The following is a 21,199-nucleotide window of genomic DNA, read 5'->3' as shown; positions in this document are numbered from 1 at the left end:
TGTTATACCCAGAAGAGTCTACAGACACACCTATAAGGTCCCTCCCATATGGCTAGCAGGCCTGCTTAGCAAGCACACTGTGCTTGCTGCTGCTTCTCAATTAGAGTGATTACAAGAGACCATCAACAGATGCCAGAACATTACCAAGAGCAAAAGTTTGAATCATGCTGCAAAGAAGAATGTGTTTGTACTAGGCCCAAGGGAGCTCCCAAAAAGGAAAATCTGGAGTCTGAAATAATGTAACAAAATTTGAACACCCCCAAATGAAATACTGACACTGCAATTGAGTAAAACAAGTAGAACAGAGAAGAGAAATGAAGCCTGTTCTTTTTCATATACACATACAGAGAGATGAAGAAAAACTTGTGTGCAGCTAGGACAAAGGCTTTGTAAAGTGCACAGCTAAACCACTACATGTATATACGCACATCAAAAGAATCAGAATGACTTGAGTTTTACTTACTGTGCACACTGAGGATGAAAGACCAGGCACACTAGCAGCCTCCCTAGAGCATGAAGACACTTTCCACCAAGGAAATGGAGAACACAACTTGAAATGAGTCTTTCAGTGACTATTTTTTTTTTGAAGACTCCACTCACAGCTGGCACATACAGCCATATTCTGTTATTTTTCCGCAAGACAGGGAAATGAAACGCAGAGCAGAGGCCAGTTAAAAAACAATTTTGTGACAAACAGGAAAATCTGGTTCTGTTATCCTTGCTGTAACAGGTTTTCAAAGACTGCTCTAAAATATACTGATCAGAACCATCACAGCGTTTAGATAAAATAACTCATCACAGTTCCAGAATAGCTGAGGCTGGGACATCTGGATGTCTCCTAGTCCAGCCCCTGCTCAACTACGGGTCACCCAGAGCAGATTTCTTCAATAAGCAGAGCAAGAGAAAGTTAGCTATCATGATGTGAGAACACGTCTTCAGGAGACAGTTTGCAGGGCCAGTGTGAACTGCGCCAGCTTTCAGACACACACAGACACACATTACCAGCCATTACCAATAGATCTGTCCCCTTCATCTGCAAAGCACTTCCAGTTCTTAAGCATACACTATGTCATGTGTGTACACATGTATTAAACATGTAAGTAATCAGACATGATTTTTTTTTTTTACTAACTCAAGTCCATCACTCTGTGTAGAATGATTTTTGCATCACAACTGAACTGTGCTGTGAAGAACACTTCAAGACTGAAAACCTTACACAAGCAAAGTTGCTCAAAGAGTACAACTGGCTACTATGGCAATACTCATCTTCTCTGACGTGACACAATTCATTCTGAACTGTATCGAAAAAACTCATCTGCCAGATGCAGTGGGATCAGGTTAACAAAGAGGGAGGATGCTGACCAGAAACAGATTTAGGAAAAAAAAGCAGTTCTATTCTGGTTTGTGGGACTGTTTACCAGATGATCCTGTCATCTTCCTGAGTCTTCAGTTTTGCTTTCTGTGAACTGTCACAACTTCTTCAAAGTGCTGAAGGAGTAAGAATAGTTACAAAAAAAAAAAAAAAAAAAGGCAAAAACCAATGAAGTATCCTCCCTGGGAACATATGCCATCTACCAATGGAGTCACAGCATCATCAGTGGATAAGAGCAACCAACGTCATCTACCAGGACTTGTGCAAAGCATGTGACACTGTCCCACGTGACATGCTGGTCACCAAATTGGAGAAAAATGGATTTGATGGATGGACCACTTGCTAGGTAAGGAATTGGCTGGACAGATGCACTCAGAGAGTTGCAATCAATGGCTCAATGCCCAAGTGGAGACTGGTGATGAGTAGCTTTTGCCAGGAATCAGTGCTGGGACAGATGCTATTTAACGTCTCTGTAGGCAACACGAACAGTGGGATCAAATGCACCTTCAGCACGTTTAGACAATGCCAAGCTGAGTGATGCAGTGACATGCTGGAGGGAAGGGATGCCATCCAGAGAGACCTGGACAGACTTGAGAGGTGGACCCATGCCATCCTCGTGCAGTTCAATAAGCACAAGAGCAAGCTCCTGCATCTGGGTCAAGGCAATCTCAAGCACAGATACAGGGTGGGCAGAGAATGGCTTGAAAGCAGCCCTGATAAGGATTTGGGGTGTCAATTGATGAGAGATTCAACATGAGCCAGAAAGGTGCGCTTGCTGCCCAGAAGGCCAACGATATCTTGAGTTGCAAAAAGAGAGATGCAACCAGCAGTCCACGAAGGTGATTCTGCCCTTCTACTTTGTTCTTGTGACGTCCCATCTGGAGGTGTCCAGTTCTGGGGTCCCCAGCACAAGAGAAGGACATGGAGCTGTTGGAGCAGGTCCAGAGGAGGGCCACAAAGATGATCAGAGGACTGGAGCATCTCCCTTACAGGGACAGGCTGAGAGAACTGGGCTTCTTCAGCCTGGAGAAGAGAAGGGACCTTACAGCAGCCTTCCAGTACCTGAAGAGGAAAGCTGGGGAGGGACTTTTAATAAGGGCAGGTAGTGACGGGACAAGGAGAAATTGATTCAAGCTGAAAGAGGGTCAGTTCAGTCTCAACACTAGGAAGAAATTCTTTACTGCGAGAGTGGTGAGACACTGGAACAGGTTGCCCAGAGAAGACGCATATATCCCCACACTGGAGATGTTCAAAGCCAGACTGGATGGAGCTGTGAGCAACTTGGTCTGATGGGAGGTGCCCCTGCCAATAGCAGAGGCGTTGGAACTAGGTGATCTTAAAGGTCTCTTCCAACCCAGATCATTCTACAATTCTACTTCCTGTTTGCAATGATAAACAACTTGTAATGAAAACTGCTTCAAAACAAACAAAACCCCACGAGTCCATTTTTCCTCATGCATCTCTAACAAGTCAGCCTCTGGAACCTGACCAGCACCAGAGATAAGGTTTTGCACTTAGGGGAGCAGACAGTTCAGCAAAACTGAAGATCCTACTAACAGAACTATTGAAACAGACCTTTCTCTTCCTGATGGAGGTCTGCCTGATCAGCAAAAACTGCTTGAGGATGCTTTGCCCCAGCCTAACTGCTCATTAAAGCTTGGCTATTATCTGTAAGTGATAGACAGTAAAGAAATACTTTGTACTTTTCAGTTTAGTCGTGCAAACTGTGATACTACAAGCAAGATGCTCAAGTAAACTGACCTAAAGAGGATAAGTAAAATGCCAATGGAGAACACAGACAATCTAATCTTCGGCTGTCGGTCCCCCTGACTGGAAGGAGAACACTGAAAGCAAGGCTATTAAAAAGCCTCTAATGTACAGTGATTTCTAGAGACTTCAGCTCACTTGATGCAAAGTTCTTCCACTGTTCCTGACTGAAACCTAGAGACAGAAATGATTGTTTCTCTGAAAGGAAAAACAAAATGAAATTACTTCCTCATAGAGAAAAATTTAGAGATGTGAATTACTGAGAAATGACACTGTCCAGGGCAGAAACCTCAAATCTTCAGTTTGGTGACACTGAAACCACACTACAGAGTTCATTGCTTCATGGTTTGTAACTAAGCTACTACTGATGACTATACATTCAATAAGAGTATGTGTGCTGTCTCTTTAACAGGGTGCAGAGAGATACACCAGGGATTTTCCTGTTCCGAAGCAGGCAGAAGCTCGCAATGTAAAGTATCAAAAGAGGCAGAAGTAATTCAGAAATTAGTAATGGCATCTTCTTTAACAACACCATTCCGTGTCCTTTCAGAGGATCTACGCTGCTCTACGCAGAGGACTTGTTTGAACCTGCAATTAACACTGCTTGAAGAGATTTGCAGTAGCCTTCTATTATGTCCCTAATTCAATCTTCTCCGTGCCAGGGCCACAGGTATGCTTTTTACATAAGTCAACTGAGGCAGACTCCACAGGTTCATTAACTTATTGTCTCCCACAATAAGACTGTGCCAAGGCAACTTCATAGTTAAGACTTCTGTTGGACTGAGCATGCTATATTAGAGCATTTTCACAGACTTAATGACTGCTTACTTACATTAAAACGAATGTATCTGTTTGCTAGAAAAAAAAAAAAGAAGAGATAAACTCAGCAGATAACAAGCAAATGGAAAGCACACAAAAAAGAGAAGATCCCGGGCAAACAGTAACGTTCTGTCTGGAATGTTATCTCGATAAGATTAAAATTTGCTGCATGAATTAAGCAACTCACAGCAGTCTGCTCTACAGGTAACACAGGAAGTGTTATCAACCATCAAAACAAACCACTGCTGTTTACAATAAGTTACTGATGTCTGTAATAAGATGTGACAAATTTTGTGTGTATTAGAATGCCCTAGTAGCATGCAAATACTGTTACTCCTGAAAAGCAAGTATTCAGGATCAGTAGAACCCTTACTTTGCATTTCATATAAAATACTTTGCAGTATAGAATGAAAAGTCACCTCAAGCAGACAAGATTCTCATTAATATCCTCCCCGTGTCTCGGTTTGATGTTGAAGTTGGAAGCATTTACTGATAGGATTGACATGTTAAAGTAAAGCTTTTCAAGAAAGAAAGCCTTGATGCAAAGTAGCATTCTACCTTAAAGGGAACCATCAGTGCAGAGGAAAAGACAAAAGACAGTGATTGAAGAATTTAAGTTGTGGTGAGACAACCTGTACGTGGGGGCTCAGCCTGATACCAGTGCCTCATAGCGATTTTTTTTAAGTGTTGTTTCTAAGACAATGATTTCTTTTTTTTTTAACTGCTACGTATTAAAAATAACACTTGGCAAATGAGCACTCAAATCTGAAGGGTGTGGGCATCCTTCAAAAAAAAATAAAATAAAAAAAGATATTCAGTACTTACTGTGCACACATGAGGCCAGTGCTCAAGCTGATGGAGCACTGTTGTACCAAGCTCTTCCCTGTATGTTTCCTCATAAATCTGTGCTATCTTCGACATCCAAACACCATTTCTGTACTTGCTCAAAATCTCCTTAATGCGGTTTTGAATTTCACTGACGTTAGGAACAGAGCGGCCAGGGGCAACAGTATGTGTCTCCACACTAGATGTACTCACGTTATCTGTTAAACAAAAATAGAGCCTTCAAATAAACAATCTTCTCAGTACAGACAGATTTTAACCTGCCTACTTAAAAATTAGTCATGGGAATTGCCAGTGTAACACCAATTCTGGCACACTACTCTCTTGTACAACTGCTTCAAGTCACTTTCCATTGGAAAGACACGTGAAAGCCTCACACAATCAGACACAGTTGAAATAAAATTTTCAATTCTTGGAGTTCTTTTCATAGGCAGGTAATGAACCTTCTCTCAGAAAGGATTCCGAAAGGGGATGCAAAATCTCTGGCAATAGTGCAGCCTCTCAGCAACAACGAGGCTATCGCCCAAGACAGACACAGTTTTTTTTTCCTCAAGTACACAGGCAAAGATAAAACAAAACACCTAAGTACATTCATCCAAACAAAGAGATATGCAAAATAGACCAAAGATTCACTTTTCATTCTAAGATACGTCCTAAGTAAAAGTCTGAATCCACACACTCCTGATGATCGCTGGACATCCCTTCCATCCCCTACAATTCTGAGAGTCTGTGAAATGTCCAGCTACTTTGTGTGGCTTCGTGCACCATCTATTGGAGAAGGGAAGTCATTACGTCCAGCTGGAGGCTCACAATACCAGCTTTCTTGCTCCCTCATTCCCTGCACCTCTTCTCTTGAGGAGGAAGGCACTTGCTACTAGACCTGTAGCTTCACAAATCAACCTGGTGAGTCTCAAAGAAAGCTATTATCATTTGACAAGCAGATCAACAACACAAATGCTGGGATTCAGGCAGGCAGAAGCTGTTCTGAACAGCTAGGGTAATGTGCTGCCCTTCATGTGGCTGTTCACTCCCAAAAGCCAGGATTTCGCTCTCCACTATTACATCCATACCCTGGCACTCTTATGTGACTGGCTTTGACATTTACTACACAGTGATCTTCCCCAGAAACAAGAAGGCAGACAAATAAGGACACCTATTTTCCCAGCACCACGAAATCAAAGTGAGAGGTTTACTCATGGAACTTGGTATTTTACCCAAATCTATCTTCATTCAAAACAAGTAACAAGACAGGCTTTCCTTAGGAATACACCCATTCTAATGCCAGCAACGTGAACAAGAAAACATCTCTTAATGGGGAAACTTACCATTTGAATCAACAGAAGACCTTCTGGACAGGTGAACGTGCAGCTCCTTCTGAAACCATGGTGAGACAGTTGGTCTCTTCTCAGACCTAAAATTGAAAAGAAAATTCCTTTAAATTACTGTCCTGGCTCTCAAGAGCACTCTACTTGCTTATGAATCATACATATGAAATAGTATGTATTCCACAAACTTCTAACTGATTCCCTACGTAAGAGCAAACTCCTGTTGTCCTGACAAGGAAGACACCTTGTCTAGCAACAGCAAGGCAAATTGACGGATGGTTTCTAGTGTGACTTAACTATCATGATCACTGAGAGAAACAAAACACTCAGTAGGAAGACATTCACAAAAACAGATCACATAGCACAGATTAAGCTCAGTCATAATGTTGATATATTCAGCCTCACGACTTGGTCTTTCTTTTGGCCAGTGTCTCAGTCTTGCTGGTGAATATGAACATGTCCAACTTCTTGACTGCCATGTCTCCTCAAAGCCCTGACACCAGAGAGATCACAACAGCATGTACTGTGTCACTTATGTTGCAAGCAAAAAGGTGCAAGAGCTTCAGAAAAGAGTTCAAAGACCAAAACCAAGCACCTTCCAAAGGCATTTATGCAAGGAAGAACTGCAGTGGAGCAATCGTAGCAGAAGATGCATTAAAACAGCTCTCCACAGAAGCATGGCAAATTGCTCCAAATCCCAGGAAGCTTCAGGCAAGAGCATCCGTTGTACATGCACTAAGCAGGCTCTGCAGATGGTCCCTTTCCAAAGGGCACATGAGGACAACAGCCACCTGTAGAGTCCACTCTGGAGGAAATCACCAGCCACAGAAACATCAAAGGATTCTGAGCTCCATCTGGGATCTTTGAAGACAGTACAGGTATCAAGTACTATGCTGAAGTTAGCAACAACAGCAAGATGATGCCAGTGCTAGCATGGAATTCTTAGGTGATCTCGCGTGTCTTCAAGCTGAACTTTACTCAGCACAACCACAAAGCAGAAGGTCTCTCACATTCACACCTTTCTAATCATATAATCACTCAGGTTGGAAAAGACCACTGGGATCATCTAGCCGAACCACCGACACACTATCAGTACTGCCTCTTCAAGATCTAACTAAATCTGGTACCTTTCACTTTCTTTCTGTGCTCACGAAATAACAAACCTGCTCCTCCACGATGTAAAGGATGTCACTTTAACCAAAAATAACACTTCTGTTCAGGGTCAAGTCCTACAGTATTCGTAGTCGGGACAGCCACTGTCAAGTGCAGCATTTTCCATAGCAGAAGAGGACAGACCACCAGCTCAAAGAAGAGCACATTTGTGAAAAAAAAGTGGGATAAGACTTAAAAATACTAAAGTAGAGATCACCCACATAAAACCCAGACAGACAGTCATACATAACTCTTCTTATCTGAAGAGTGCCCTCAATTGAAGAGTGTCTGCAATTTTGTCTGCAACATAAGAATAAAAAATAGGAGACATCCTCTTGTGTGCCACAGCCCACACCCTCACACAGACTAGCATCAGTGTCTCCTTCCAAGGTGTCTGTGCCTGGTCCAAAAGAAAGCCAGGATCCCTCCCTCCTTCAACCACCTCTCCATACATTTATTCACCAGCAATGACAACTCCAAACTGGACAGACGCCTGAGAAAACAGTCCCATGAGCTAGTCACACAAGCAACAGAGACTTTGGGTAAGTGAGACTGCTGCCTCGCAACAGAAATCAGTTGTGTTCCAGTCCTAGTATCACACCACTGCTACACTTCAGGTGACACGGATGATCCGAGCGCAGGGATAACTATCGGGCACTGCAGCTAAGGATTCAGTTCTCTGTGCAAAGAAATGCAGGACAGTCCAGAACCAAACCTGCCTGGCACAGAGCTAGACAGTCACAAGGCCAACATGCTACTTTCCAGCATGCAGATACAGAAAACTCAACCGTTTGCAAGACCTCATGCACTCTAGTTGTTGAAAAGTACTCCCAGCAAGAGGCCTCCCAGCCATGCTACCAGTAAGAGAAGACAGCAGCCCAATACAAACATGTGATTAGACATGCTGCCCTGCCAAGCACCCATGCATAGTTGAAAGGCAGGCTTCTTCAGAGGCACATTTCTTCAGAGAGGAGGGAATGCATGCTTTTCCATGCCTAAGCCCCTTACCTTGATAAGGCCCACGCCGTCCTACTCCGCACTGTCCAAGGGCCAAAGACAAATCCCAGGAGTGGGGCTGGTTGGCAGCCACCAGCAAACACTGACTGCTGATTGAGGCAAGGGGGACACCAAGTACCTCCATCTGCTTTCATTTGTGCCACTGTTTTCCAACTTCATTGTCTCCTACAGTATGATTTACAAGCGAAGTCCTGCTCATTCTGTGGACTTGCAGGTCCACAGCAGCCCAGTGGCGTGGACTTAGATTGATAAGTGATTGCTGTTATATATACCCCACCACAGCACCTGCAAGGTGGCCTGGGAGGGTAGCAGGAAGCAACCTGCCAGAATCACAGCTACCCTTAGCATCTCTCCCACATGATAGAGTAGGAAGGAGAAACAGTCAGTTCCCTTTCACCCACGACCAAGCAGCAGCAAACGCCTGAAGCCCTGGTCACAGAAATCACTACAGCACTGCTCTGAGGAGAGGTGGGGTGCTGTCACATACATTTGCCCCACAGCAACAGGCCTGCATCCCCCTCCCAGGGAACAAGGAGGGTATGAGGGCACTGCTCTGTGCTACACTACTCATAGCCTTGAGCGTTCAAGCGGTCCATCACAGCTGCACTTGGCCAGTGCTTAGCTGATGCTGACAGCCCCGTGCCCCACATGGCATTGCAGCAGTGTGGCTGAGGCTGAGCAGAGCCACTGTGAGTGGCAATACACACTCACCCTGCACTGTCAGCTGACAGCCCGGGGCAGAGGTAAACACCCTGCAAAGAGAAATGATGGCCCAGCAGCTCCTTAAGCTGCCCGGATTAGAGATGCTCAAACACAAGGGCTGAAAAGCAGCAGAATGCTAACCCAGCAAAACGGCACCTCCAGTCTCATCCCAGCTTGGCCCAACACATCCGGGCAGCTGCTGGCTTCATGTGCACCACAAAAAGCACAGAAATGCTAACGCTGCAAGGGCTGAGGTAGGCAGAGGGCAGAGAAACAATCATCAGCACTCAGCATCAGCATCCCCTGCACACAAACCCTCTCTAATTCCCATATTCCCACAGCCCAGAAAATCCTTGGACAAAAAAGCATCCAAGCACCATCTCGCTTCCCCACATCTCCCACTGCATGCACTGACCTGTTGACAAGTGTGACATGTCTTTGCATGGGGATCTCTCTGGGCAACCCACTCCCAGTGGCTGCAGCTGGGGCAGACCAGGCACTCTCCATGGTAGGATTTGTTGTGATGCATAGTGTACCTCTGCCTCTTGGCACACGAGGGGTGGGCTTCTTGCTGCCTTCTTCCAGTGTGCTCAGTGACCTGGGCTGCCGCAAAGTTCCTTCCGGCTTTCCTAAAGAGTTTCCAGACATGGCCATCAGTAATGCTCTCCTCTGCCCGACGCAAGCTCTCCTTACAGGCAACAGCTAAGGCATACAAACAGGTTGCACCGCAGGGCAAGCAGAACCAGAGCTCCTGAACTCACCAACTTTGGGTCAGCTGTCCAAAGCTGAACACTGGAGCTGGATTTCTTCAGCTCATCACCAGGCAAACCTGTGCAGCAGGTACTTTGGGGGTACCAGGGCACCTGCAGCAGGAACTGCAGAGACATTTGCAGCTGATGCTGCCCGGGCTGCTCCTCACCCTCACCTCTGCCACCCCACCAAGGGCTAGCTTACCCCTTACAATCAAGCAGGCTCACCACCACTCTACTCACACATATCTTCAACATTTCTCCCACAAAAGCACAGCCAACTGGAAACAAAGGCAAGTGTCTTTCCAGAGCATTTTTGTTTCAAGAGTGTGCTAAAGAAAGCCTCTCTCACAGACAGTGGCTTGCAAGCACTGATACCGTGTTGCCAGCATCACATCCCATTACTTGGAACCTTCCAGTGAAAACACACATCTCACTGCCTTCAGTGGGAAAACTTAAGGCAAAGACTTTTGCTTTTAAATATGCACGAGTCTTTAGTAAAAGCAGGTCTTTTGCAGCTGCCTGAGGCTTACCTATTGGTGTGACTGGAGATGTATTCTTCAGCCTCATCCGGCAGTTCACCTGCTTTCCTGTTTTCTTCTTCAAACTGCTCTGTCGGGCTACAAGTTGAGCAATTTGCATGGTCTCAGGGCAAGCAACAGCATGGCAAGTCACCTGTTTGGGGCAGGAAAGGGACAGGAGTAGAAACAGTCACTGAGGTCCAAGTCCACCCACAATCATAAAAAGACTGACAGCAATTTCCACCTCCCGTAATCAACAGCTCACAGAGGCCAGCAAGCAATTCAATAGAAGTTTCAGAAACAGACGAAGGCCTTTGAAGATCTCCTTCCATAATGCACTTCAGAAAACTGTAGAGCAAATAGCCAAATCCACCCAAGGCTCTTCATCCCCTTTTGCTTTAGCTTGGAGCCCACCTGGCAGTAGCCCAGCTTCTCTCTTGCATTCTACAAGTCCAAGATCCCACTTTACAACACCACCCTGCACTTCCCAAGGATCTCCTCACACCTTCCAGGCAGCACACACTGACTTTGCAGGAGCTTCCAGCAGCCACTCAATACCCAGAGCAAACAGACAGGCAACCCAGCCCTGCAAACCACCACTCAAGGGACTTCCAGCCCCTCAGCCTCTCTTCACCCCAAGTTCTGCCTCTTCTCCTTGGCCAGAGCCTTCCCACTTGCTCTTACTCCTCATTAACTCCTGCCCACACGTGCTCAGGCACTACTGTGGCCCCACACTGCTGGGCTGCCCTTTTCCTGCCCGACCCAGGAATAGCACAGCCATCCCACTGGCACAGATTCCCCGCAAGCACTGTGTTGGCACTCAACAGTGTGGCTTGGCCTTGAGCAAGCATATAGACTATGTTCTTTCCCTCCACTATGACCTCTTGCCTTGGCCTCTCCTTGATCCATCTTCGTAACGCAGACAGAAGTAGTCCTTTAAAAGCAAACAGACAGTGCTTCAGCAAGCCCCCAAGGCATACATCTCACATGAGCTTGGCCTCACGGACAAAACGCCAGCCCAAACTTTGGAGCCATCCAAGTGCCAAAAATAAAGTAAAGCAGATGAAGGAGTATTCTTCCAACACTCTGAGGATGCCAAGTTTGGAGCAATCCAAAAAAGCACGGTGAAAGGCTGGAAAAGGGACCCTCTCACACAGTGCTGTCATCCTACTAGACTCCCAGATAGCCTGCTGCTTAGAAGTCACACTGTACAACTGTTGTGCAGTCATCATCCATACAAGAAACACACCAAGGGTGTCAGAGCTTGGCCTGGCAGCATCTCAATACACAGCCTAACCATGCAATGATGAAATGCAAGGAAGCACAGTGAGGCTGAAGTTGGTAGAGATCTCTATAGACTACCTCATTCACTATCCCTACTCAGAATGGCATTAACCATTCCTACTTGCCCAGGAGACTGTCTGGTTGAGAATGGGATATCTCCAAGGATGGAGACTTTTCAACCGCCCCGGATAACTTGTTCCAAGGTTTGACCACCATTATGGCAAAAAAGAAAAGAAAAAAAGACATTTCTTATGTTCAAATTAAATCATCTGTAATTCACTTTGCACCTCTTGCCTGTTCACTGAATACCACCGAGTACTGGAGACACAGATGGGCTCAAATATTTTTCCACTCTCCCCAGAACAGCTATTAATACACATGGATTGGACTCTCCCATGCTTTCTCCTCTCCAGAGCAAACAAACCCAGCTATCTTAGCCTGCCAACACAGTCCTTTTACCACCTTCAAGTCTACTCACCAAATCTCATGTGGAATGTCCACATCTCTGTCATTCAGTAGACACAGCACTCTGTATGTGGTCTCACCTGGGTTGAGTACAGAGGAACAGACCTCCATTAACCAGCTGACAACAGACTTCCTAATGCAACCCAGCACATCAAACTCCTGGCTGAAACAGCACGCTGCTGCTCACGCTGAATGTGGATCTTATCTGATTAGCTGCCTCCTGGCTGGTCACCCACAAGACTCTAATGGTGCATAACACTTGCCCTGCTTGCAGTGCTTGTCACATCACGAGGCTTCTGTCATGTCATTTATCCAGCTAGCTGAGGTCCATCTGGAGGGGAACACAGCCACCTGCTCTGCAAACAGTCATCAGTCTCTCCAGCCATCTGCAGACTTCCTAAAGGTGGGCTCTACCCCATCACGTCGGTCATTCGCACAAAACAGCTCTGCCACACTATCATCCTACAGGGCACATCACTGCTGAACTGCCCCCACTTTGAGTTTTGGGCATCTACTATGGAAGGCAATATCAAAAGCCTTATTAAAACAGAGAAAGGCAACATCCCCTACTCTCCCTTTATTCACTCAACTTATCTCATTATGGAAGGCTACGAGGTTATCCAGATAAGATTTTCTTTCTTAGATCTATAGTGACTCCCACCACTTCCTTGTCTTTCACCTGCCTGGAAGAAGTTTCCAGGATTAGCTTACCCCATGAGCTTCCAATCTTTTGGCTTGCCTGGCTGCCCTGAGCGAACAGGAATTGTCTTGGGCTGCATGCACAAAGATTGCTCCAAAAGTAATGCTTCCTATTTATTTTTATAAAAACTACAACCCCCACAAAGAGCACAGTAACACTGTTTGAGAGAGCAAAATCTCAGCTACAAAACACTTTTTCAACATAAGCAACACCATCACCTATGCATTTCTGCCAACAATGAACAAGAGTTTCCATGTTGTACTTGTAAAAATCTGCACCAGTGGAGGTGATCCAACGTCACCACTGCTAAAATGCACCTCCTCTCTGTGCTGACATCCACTGTTTGGTGTCCATTAACATCCAGCAAGCTGTGATGAATGTCAGTGGGTGCCATTTTTTCCGCATGGAGTTCAGTGACACACCTTTGCTCCATATGCTCTGCCATCCCAGACACCATTTAGCCAAACTGCCCCTCTGCTGCACAGCAACATGGAATGGAATGCTGAGAGGAAAGTTCAACCTCTATTGCTGTCTCATCAACACTTGCCTCTGAGACTGTGGTCAGACATAACAAAACAGCAGGCATTACTTTTGGAGCATCTCTCACAATATATTATGTTGTTCATGTGTATAAGTAACAACACTTAAATATTTTTATTAAAACAATCAAGAAAGAGCAATAAAAACCGGAACTAGTGGGATACTTGAGCTTGTTTTTGTGACACTAATGCGTCAGGCTGACTTGGTGGCAGTGGCTGCAATTCTCAGTGAGGTCTTCAAGATCCTCAAAGATCCTCTAAGATCTTTGTCATAAAAATTCCTCCTCCTGTACTTCATCCTTGATAACAGTTGCTCACAAATGTACCTACTGTCAAAAAGCAGTGACACAAATAAGGTGCAGTTGAGAAGTGAGGAATCCAGAATGGCTTTGCAACAACAGCCAGCTCTCAGCACGTAGCAGTGCACTGCATCGGGCCCACAAACAAGTGCACGGCCAATTTGTTAAGGTGTTCATTAACCTAGTTCCTCCTTGCTGAGACTAAGGCTTCCTTGCTACAGACCTTGTCAATCTCAGGAGCCTTGGGTGGCTGATGGCCAGTCTTACCAGTGAATAACAAGGCAGCGAAGGTCTCTTCCATGTCCATTAAGATTAGGTGCCAATTCCAAATCCTCTGCAGGCTCAAATTTTCTCTCGTCATCATTTTCCTGACACACCAGTAGAAACATTTCCTCCTGTCCCTCACGTCCCTCACCAGATTCAACCCAACATGGGCTGCAGCTTTTCTAACCACACCCCTGCATGGACAGCATCTCTATACTCCTTCCAGCTCACACAGCTCTGTTCCTGACTCTTAGATTCTGTTAGCATCAGAATTAAGATCCAGACCTTCCAGTTCACTCACGCGTTTTATTTGCTGCAGTCTTTACCAAGAGGCCCTCACTGCAGCACAGAGAAACACAACAGTGGATTTCTGCCTGGGATTCTTGGTTGCTTCTTCCAACCACCACCTAGCAATGAGCTGTTGATATTTTGTTTAACTTGCTCCTCCAGCTCTCCTTTTTCACCATTAAACATAGCTCAACAGTGTAGCTCTTCACACCTGCACGCCAGTACTAATTCAGAACATGAGGTTTTCAGTACCATGAAACATCCTAAGCTGAAAGTGAAAGATGAAGCTGCACTCCACGTCAGTACAGCTCCATCACAGCGCGCATTAACAGGCTGCACGACGAACCAGCCGTGTGGCTTTGTGTCCAGCCTGTGAGCGTTTCAGATCTGCAAGTCATCAGCTCCGACCAGCTGTACTGCCTTATGGTGACCGCAGCGCAGCTCCATTGCCAGATCGGCTCTGTCACGCTACTGCACACACAGGGACTTCTGTCACCAGCTCTGCTGTGAACTCTCAGGCTCGCTCGCTTTCCGAGCTGCTCAGGAGCTGCCTGTTCTCTTACAACTTGACCACGCTTTACTGCTGCTTCCAAAAGACTCGCTGAAATAAGACAAACATTTGGTCCTATGGTGGACTTTGGCAGAGCAGGTCCTGCCTCAGCTTTGTGGGAAGATCAGTCTGCACCCCTTAATGCTTCACCCCTTCAGAGGCATCTGCTGGCAGCCTGCGCCCCGTGCTCTGAGCAGGGCCTTCGTAAGGCTGCCGTGACACGCAGCACAGCCAAGTGCCCTAGTGCTCCAGTTGCTGCAGCTTTCTTCTCATTTTCATGCCGTTCCTCTGCTTTCTCATGTCACCTGGACCAGCTATTTCAGTCTTCCTTCAGAGGGATGCTGTCTGACGTGGCAGTGCTGTGGGAGCTGTTTGGAAGTGATGGTATTCTTCCTTGGCTTTTACACTGTTGAAGTAGTCATTAAGAAATGCAGTCTTGCCTATCCCCATGCCCACATGCTTGGATATTCACTTCTCCCTGTATACCTCATGTATACTTCCTTTTTAAGTTTAGTGAGCAACAGCTTGTTCATTCACGTGAGTCTCCTACAACCTTTGCTTATTTTTCCTCCCTACTGGACTGGAAAACTCTTAAGGCAGAGGAGGTGGTACATGAATATGAGCTGCTTCTCCTGAAATGCTCTTCTCTACAGTATTGTATCCTATGGGACTCTTCCAGAAAATTCTCCTCTTTTCAGGTTCTTCATCATGATGCTGCCTTTTACCTCATTCCCCTCCTTTCACAATCCTGAATACCACCATCCTGTGGTCACTGTAGGCAAGGCTGTCCACAGGCTTTACATCCCTAAGCACTTCATCCTTGCTTGTAAGGATCGGGTCCAGCTGAGCATTTCCCCTCACAAGCTCAACGTTTGTCTGAGGAAGGTGTTCTTACCCAGTAGTTCCAGTCCTCCGTGAGAATCAGTGCCTACAAAGTGGCAGATGTCTTGCAGATGTCTGAGGAAGGCATCATCTGCTTCATCTACTACATCTTCCCGATCTCTGAGTCTAAAACAGAACCCATACACCGGTCTGTGCACAGCTCCCAACAAAGAAGGTCTTGCTAGCTCATCATCTGTCCTACAGCAAGCTCTGTTCACCTCCATTGCCTTCAAACAGGAGAGGCTTATGCTAGCTGTCCTTTATTCCATCCCAGCCTGTCCTTCCTAACAGCCTGTGCCCACCCATGGCAACAGCCAGTTGCATAAGCCACCACAACAAGTCTCTGGGACCCAATGAGATCAGAGGCTTGCTATTGTGCACAGAACTCACATTGTACCTCACCCTGTCTGCAGGAGTGCACAGGCCCTTAAGAAAGGTGCTCAGCTGTGCTTATTTCTGAAAGAAGGTACAAGAGCTCTTGTCTCAAGTTCTGTATAGCACGAATTTTCTTCTTCACGTGGATTTACTCACAATGAACACGTTCAGCCCTGATCCACAGATTAGTGTGCCTACCATTTGAGTCACCTCACACTTCTCTTGCAGCCTCATCCTTCATTCTCTCATGTGACTGCTGGTTGCCCTCATCCTCTCCCTGCCATTCCTGATTTTAAAAGGCATACAATGTACTCAGCATGATCCGAGGCCAAAGAACGCCTCTACTTATGCCTCCACTCACTCTTTGTAAGAAATGCTCAAAATCAGGTAGGGCACACCTGCACACATCACCTGCTGCTCAGTGTCTTCCCAGGTCACATTCTGGACAGCTGTCACAAGAGGGTCACACAACAACAACATGAGCTCTGTCTTCATGAGTCTCCTCTGTCCCAGATCTTTGCTTCCCTTTAGCTGCTTCAGTCATGCAAAACATAGACAGCATGAACAAAAGGAAAGTGATTCCTATGCTGAACTACCTCCAGCCCTGTTTAGTAGCTCTCCCTCTTTCTACCTCCTATAGCTACATTTCAATCTTTCCTTACAGTTGCTTCAGGGAAGTGTATGCCTCCAGCACTACTCAATGTTCACAAGGCTTTCAGCACACACTGCATTAGAGGATAAGCAAGGGAAAGGGAGGATAACAGATTATACCTTGCAAGGCCCAAGTTAGAAACAGATGGCTATCTGCCGAAGCCACCACAAGGAAGCTTTAAGTTGCAACATCACAATCCCAGAGGCACATGAATTCATGTTTACTGATGCAGCTGTAGTCAGTACAGCCTTGGAGCAAGCAAAAGAGAACCTCACTCTTAATTACCTGCTGTAAAAGGGTGAACTCTGACAGTTGAAAAAAGGCACCAAAGGAACCCTCTGCTTAAAAAAAAAAAAAAAAAAAAAAAAAAGCCACATTTCCAGGAATCAGCACAAAATTGAAAGAATTCCACGACACTTCTCACCACACTTCACATATAACCATCAAGACCTACTTCTGAGCTCCTGGACATTACCTCAACCCAGGTAAGTCAGGAAGACCATAATCACCACCTCTTCAGATCTGGTATGACAGCCACAGTTTCTGCCAAACATCTGTGTTTACCTGGGGAGAGGAGCAAACCAGCAGATTTGCAACCAGGAGCCCCAAATTGCCATGTAAGATCTGTGGTTTCAGCAAGCTGCTTCCAAGCCAGCAAACCAACAGGAGACACAGGCTATAGGAGCAAGGCCAAGGAATAACGGAAAAACTCTTCCATTACACTGAACTCTTCTGCTGAGCTGGGATCCACCTCCTCCACAACAAAAAACAATGACCACTGGAACCATGACATCTGCACTGAGTGCCTGTTCCCCTGTATACTTAATAAGCCGAGGTGCATCACCTCACCTTGGCACTGCAACAACAAAGAGTGCTAAGCCTTCAGAAACTGATGTCAGGCCTACAACAGTTTTGCTGTAGAAAACAAGAAGGCTTCAGAATCCCAGCCTGAAAATACATTCAAGACACACGCACAAGACTTAACGTTCTGTGAGGTCTCAGGACAATCCCCTAATATAGCCCCAAAGGAAGAAAGTTTGAGATGAGAATCACAGCTCTCCTGTCAAAGTGCCTTTCCAGTCAGAACTCCTCCGTAAGGGGGAAATCTCCATAATCCTCCATGTTTTGTAAACACTACTTTCTGACCTGCAAACAAGAACAGGGAAGTAAGAGACATCTGCTCTGTGTCACAGCTTCCACCTCTGATAGCATTAGTGCACCACACACATTGCAGTACTTTTCTCAACTAACCCACAACAAGCACAGGGGCACAATTACAAACTTCCACACTTTACAAGCATGAAAGCCATTTCCAGCCTGCTACAATTTGCTTGATTATCACAGATTCTTACCTCTCCTGTTTTATTTCTCTCAATCCTGACCACTCCAGGGATGCTTGCCACATAGGCTTCCAGTGTGGCATGCCCTAGGTGTCTGAAGGGAATCCATTCACCAGTTAATGATCTGTATTCACCCTGAAGCTCTGACAGGGGTATGCCATGTTTACTGGAATGAAGAACAGATCGCAGTGCTTTCGCAACTAGGTCAGGCTCCTGCATCTTCACCTGTAAGGCCTATACCACAAAAGAAAAAAAAACAATTTTACGTTCACAAACTAACACCAGCAGCTTTTGTTACTCAGCCTCCCCCCTATATGAACAAGGATTTAACAGCTCTGGGGCCCAGTCTGGACCTCAGGGCTGTACGAGCACCATGGTGGTCACAGCGCAGCAAGGCCAAACTGAGCAAAATGGCAGCTACCTCCCATAACATGGCAGCTGCACCAAGGCCAGGTGTCCTGCCACACCAAGGCTTGCTGTCACAAGTCCCAAGCACTGCTGCTCACCCACCCAGCCCAGCAGCACAGAGGAAGAAAGGTGCTAGGTACAAACCTGAGGGTAGCACACATGCTTCAAGTTTGGTGTGCATGGACAGTGAAGAGGAGAACTAACTTCACCTCCCTTGCTCCAGGCAACAAGTTCCTCAGCTGCTTCACAAAACTGTATCCAAGAGAAAGCAACCTAGCAAATCAAACCCCATTCCATTCCTTACGGACAGTACTGCATGTAGGGAAGCAATTTAGGCTCTCACTACAAGAAAGACAGAGGCCCTGGACTGTGTACAGAGAAGGGCAATGAAGCTGGTGAGAGGATAGGGCACAAGTCCCATAGGGACAGGTTGAGAGAACTGGGATTGTTCAGTCTGGAGAAGAGGAGGCTCAAGGGAGACCTTATGTCCCTACAACTGCCTGAAAGGAGGCTGTGGTGAGGTGGGGGGGTTGGCCTCTTCTCCCGTGGAACTAGCAATAGGTGGTGGCCTCAAATTGGATCAGGGGAGGTTCAGGCTGGATATGAGGAAACACATCACCTCAGAAGGAGTGGTAAGGCACTGAAACAGGCTGCACAGAGAGGTGGGGAGTCAACGTCCCTGGAAGCGGTCAATGAACAGAGACAGTACTAAGGAACATGCTTTAGTGGAAGAATATTGGTGGTAAGCAGATGATTGGACTGAATGATATTGGATCTATTCCAACGTTGGGAATTTTGATTCTATCCTATGCCAGAATAGTGAAGATGCATTCTGGGGGAGGCCCGTTCTCCTTTTTTGGGGGAGAAATCACCCTGGGCACCACACCAAGCCGAAACGGAACGTCAATCTTCAGCATTTTCCAGTCTGCACAGATGCACTAACAGCAGCCTGCCTTGGTGCACCCCAAGCAGGTGATGGCCCAACCCAGCTGCTCAGTAAGGAGGAGCACAGAGCCTGACACTTCCTTGGCTCCTTGAGCCTCTTTACTTAATGCACATCCAGTATCTTACTGACCTCAGCTGGCCACTGCTCACATGTGCTTGTATTTACACACCCGTACGCCCACACAGGCACACGGCACTGCGCGTTCGTGTACTTAAAAAGGTACAAACGCTTACCCAGTGAAGCTAAACGTATCGTACACAAACAATAGGTCAGCAGAAAGGGACAGAGAAGTTCCAGCTGGTCGGTTTCGGCTCGAAAGGCAGATCTCCCCTAGCCCCGGGCTGCAGTCACACACACCAGTGACACGGAGCCCTCCCGACGGCCCAGGGCACAGCCACGCGCAGCCGGGGAGGACTGCAGCACGCCTCCCGGAGGCAGCCGCAGCACGGGGGGCTCCTGCTTTACAATTCAAACAATTTTAAACGATTCCGATTGATTTAAACAATCCCCATTCCACCTCCGGGGAGCCTTCCTTCTTGCACCGAACCCACCGCACCAAAGGAAAAGTTACACCTCGGGCAAAGGTGAGAAGGAAGAACACCCAGAGACTCGGCACGGCGGGCTGACTCAAACAGAGGAAAGTCCAACAAGGAGCGGCGCGGGGCAGGACGTCTGCAGGCTGCGGTCACACAGCGGAGCCGAACCGCAGACAGCAGCGTACCCACAGCGAGGAGCAGCCGCGGAGCTCCCGACCACTGCACAAACTTCCAACGGCGCACGGGGAAGCGCCGCGCCCACCCACAACCGACGCACCGGGGCCGAACGTTACCCGAAGGCACGCACCCGTAGCTACTCGCAGAACTGTTTTCGCCGCTGAGCTCCCCGCTGCCGGGCGCGGCCTCTCCGTCCAGCCCGGGAGGGCCGGAGCCCCACGGGGCTCCGTCGGTTTTTCACCTCCGCCGCGCTCCGCGCTTCCCTGCCCCTCCGCCGGGACGAGGCGCAAACTCTACACGAGGCGCATGCGCGGCGCTCCTCCCGTCCAGCCGCGGTGGACGGGGTGGGCGGCACGCGGCGGGCGGGGCGGGGCGGCCATCTTGGGGCTGTGGCGGAGGCGGGGCGCTTGGCGCGGATGGGCTCGAGGCTTCGCTTTGGTTTGTTCTCTCTTACCCGTACGGTGGGCTTCGCTACTCGGAAGCGCAGCTCCTCTTTGGCTCCGAAACAGTTTACAACAGCTTGAGAACTTCTGTCCCCCGTCTGAGTGGCCCATGTCCTTTCCGTAGCTCCGTGTGTGGAGCACTTTGAACGGCATGTTCAAAATCTGGGGGCATTTACCCTTTTACCTACGGATAGCTCTGAGGCTCTAGTTAGAGCCGTATTTCTGGTTTCAGAGCAGCAGTGCTTTTGCTTCAGCCCCATTTTGTAGAGTTACCCGGCATGCTCAGAGCAGCTCTCATTAATTCACTTTTAATGGAATCAAATCCTTTCCGACGTTCTGGTGTCCGCCCCAATGTTCTCCCAGGCCCCTTGACAGCAGCATCTAACAGCATGGCAAGCAGGCTGCAATTTGGTGCCCAGCCCTGCGCCATCCAGCCATCCCTGCAAACATTTGTGGCTTTGCTTAGACAGGCGAGAAGCTGCTCAGCAAATAGCTTGTTTCCTTTCTTCTCCTAATTCTCTTTGACACATGTCAAATCCTGCCAAAATACAGTGCTTTGTACTGCTTGTGGCTTTTTTTTTTTTTCTTTTTCCTGAGATGCTAGTACCCAGCTGGTCCCAACAAATTCAGTAAATCTGCGCTTGCCACTTGTTCAGGTTTTGCCAAGTAGGATGTCCTTAGCACGTCACGAGAGTGATGAAAGGATTCTTACTTTGCCAGTCTCCCAGGTTTTTGGCAAGTAAGTTACCAAAGAACACGGCCCAGCATGGCTGCACTTCCCTCT

General features: G+C 47.1%; 1 protein-coding gene across 2 annotated transcripts in view; it reads right to left on the bottom strand.

Moving 5' to 3' along the window:
* The window catches only part of TDRD7 (tudor domain containing 7), a 38,050-nt gene extending 17,821 nt beyond the window's left edge, over positions 1–20,229 (bottom strand). Inside the window, exons 1-6 of one of the 2 annotated variants that reach the window (XM_042829479.1) lie at positions 20,103–20,229; positions 17,918–18,139; positions 10,280–10,421; positions 9,413–9,626; positions 6,127–6,212; positions 4,784–5,001 (exon numbers count right to left, since the gene is read on the bottom strand). In XM_042829479.1, the coding sequence (XP_042685413.1) occupies positions 4,784–5,001; positions 6,127–6,212; positions 9,413–9,626; positions 10,280–10,421; positions 17,918–18,124 (867 nt within the window). In that variant the 5' untranslated portion in view covers positions 18,125–18,139; positions 20,103–20,229. Of the gene's footprint in view, positions 1–4,783; positions 5,002–6,126; positions 6,213–9,412; positions 9,627–10,279; positions 10,422–12,029; positions 12,097–17,917; positions 18,140–20,102 lie in introns of those variants that run through there. The other variant, XM_042829481.1, reaches the window with a different exon arrangement.
* Between the last annotated feature and the right edge of the window lie 970 nt (positions 20,230–21,199).

The sequence above is a fragment of the Centrocercus urophasianus genome, unplaced genomic scaffold (assembly GCF_019232065.1).
Source record: "Centrocercus urophasianus isolate 14NV4802_14NV808 unplaced genomic scaffold, USGS_Curo_1.0 seq_31, whole genome shotgun sequence".
Lineage (NCBI taxonomy): Eukaryota > Metazoa > Chordata > Aves > Galliformes > Phasianidae > Centrocercus > Centrocercus urophasianus.
The sequence above is the reverse complement of the archived record's forward strand: the minus strand, read 5'-3'. Positions and strand labels throughout refer to the sequence as shown.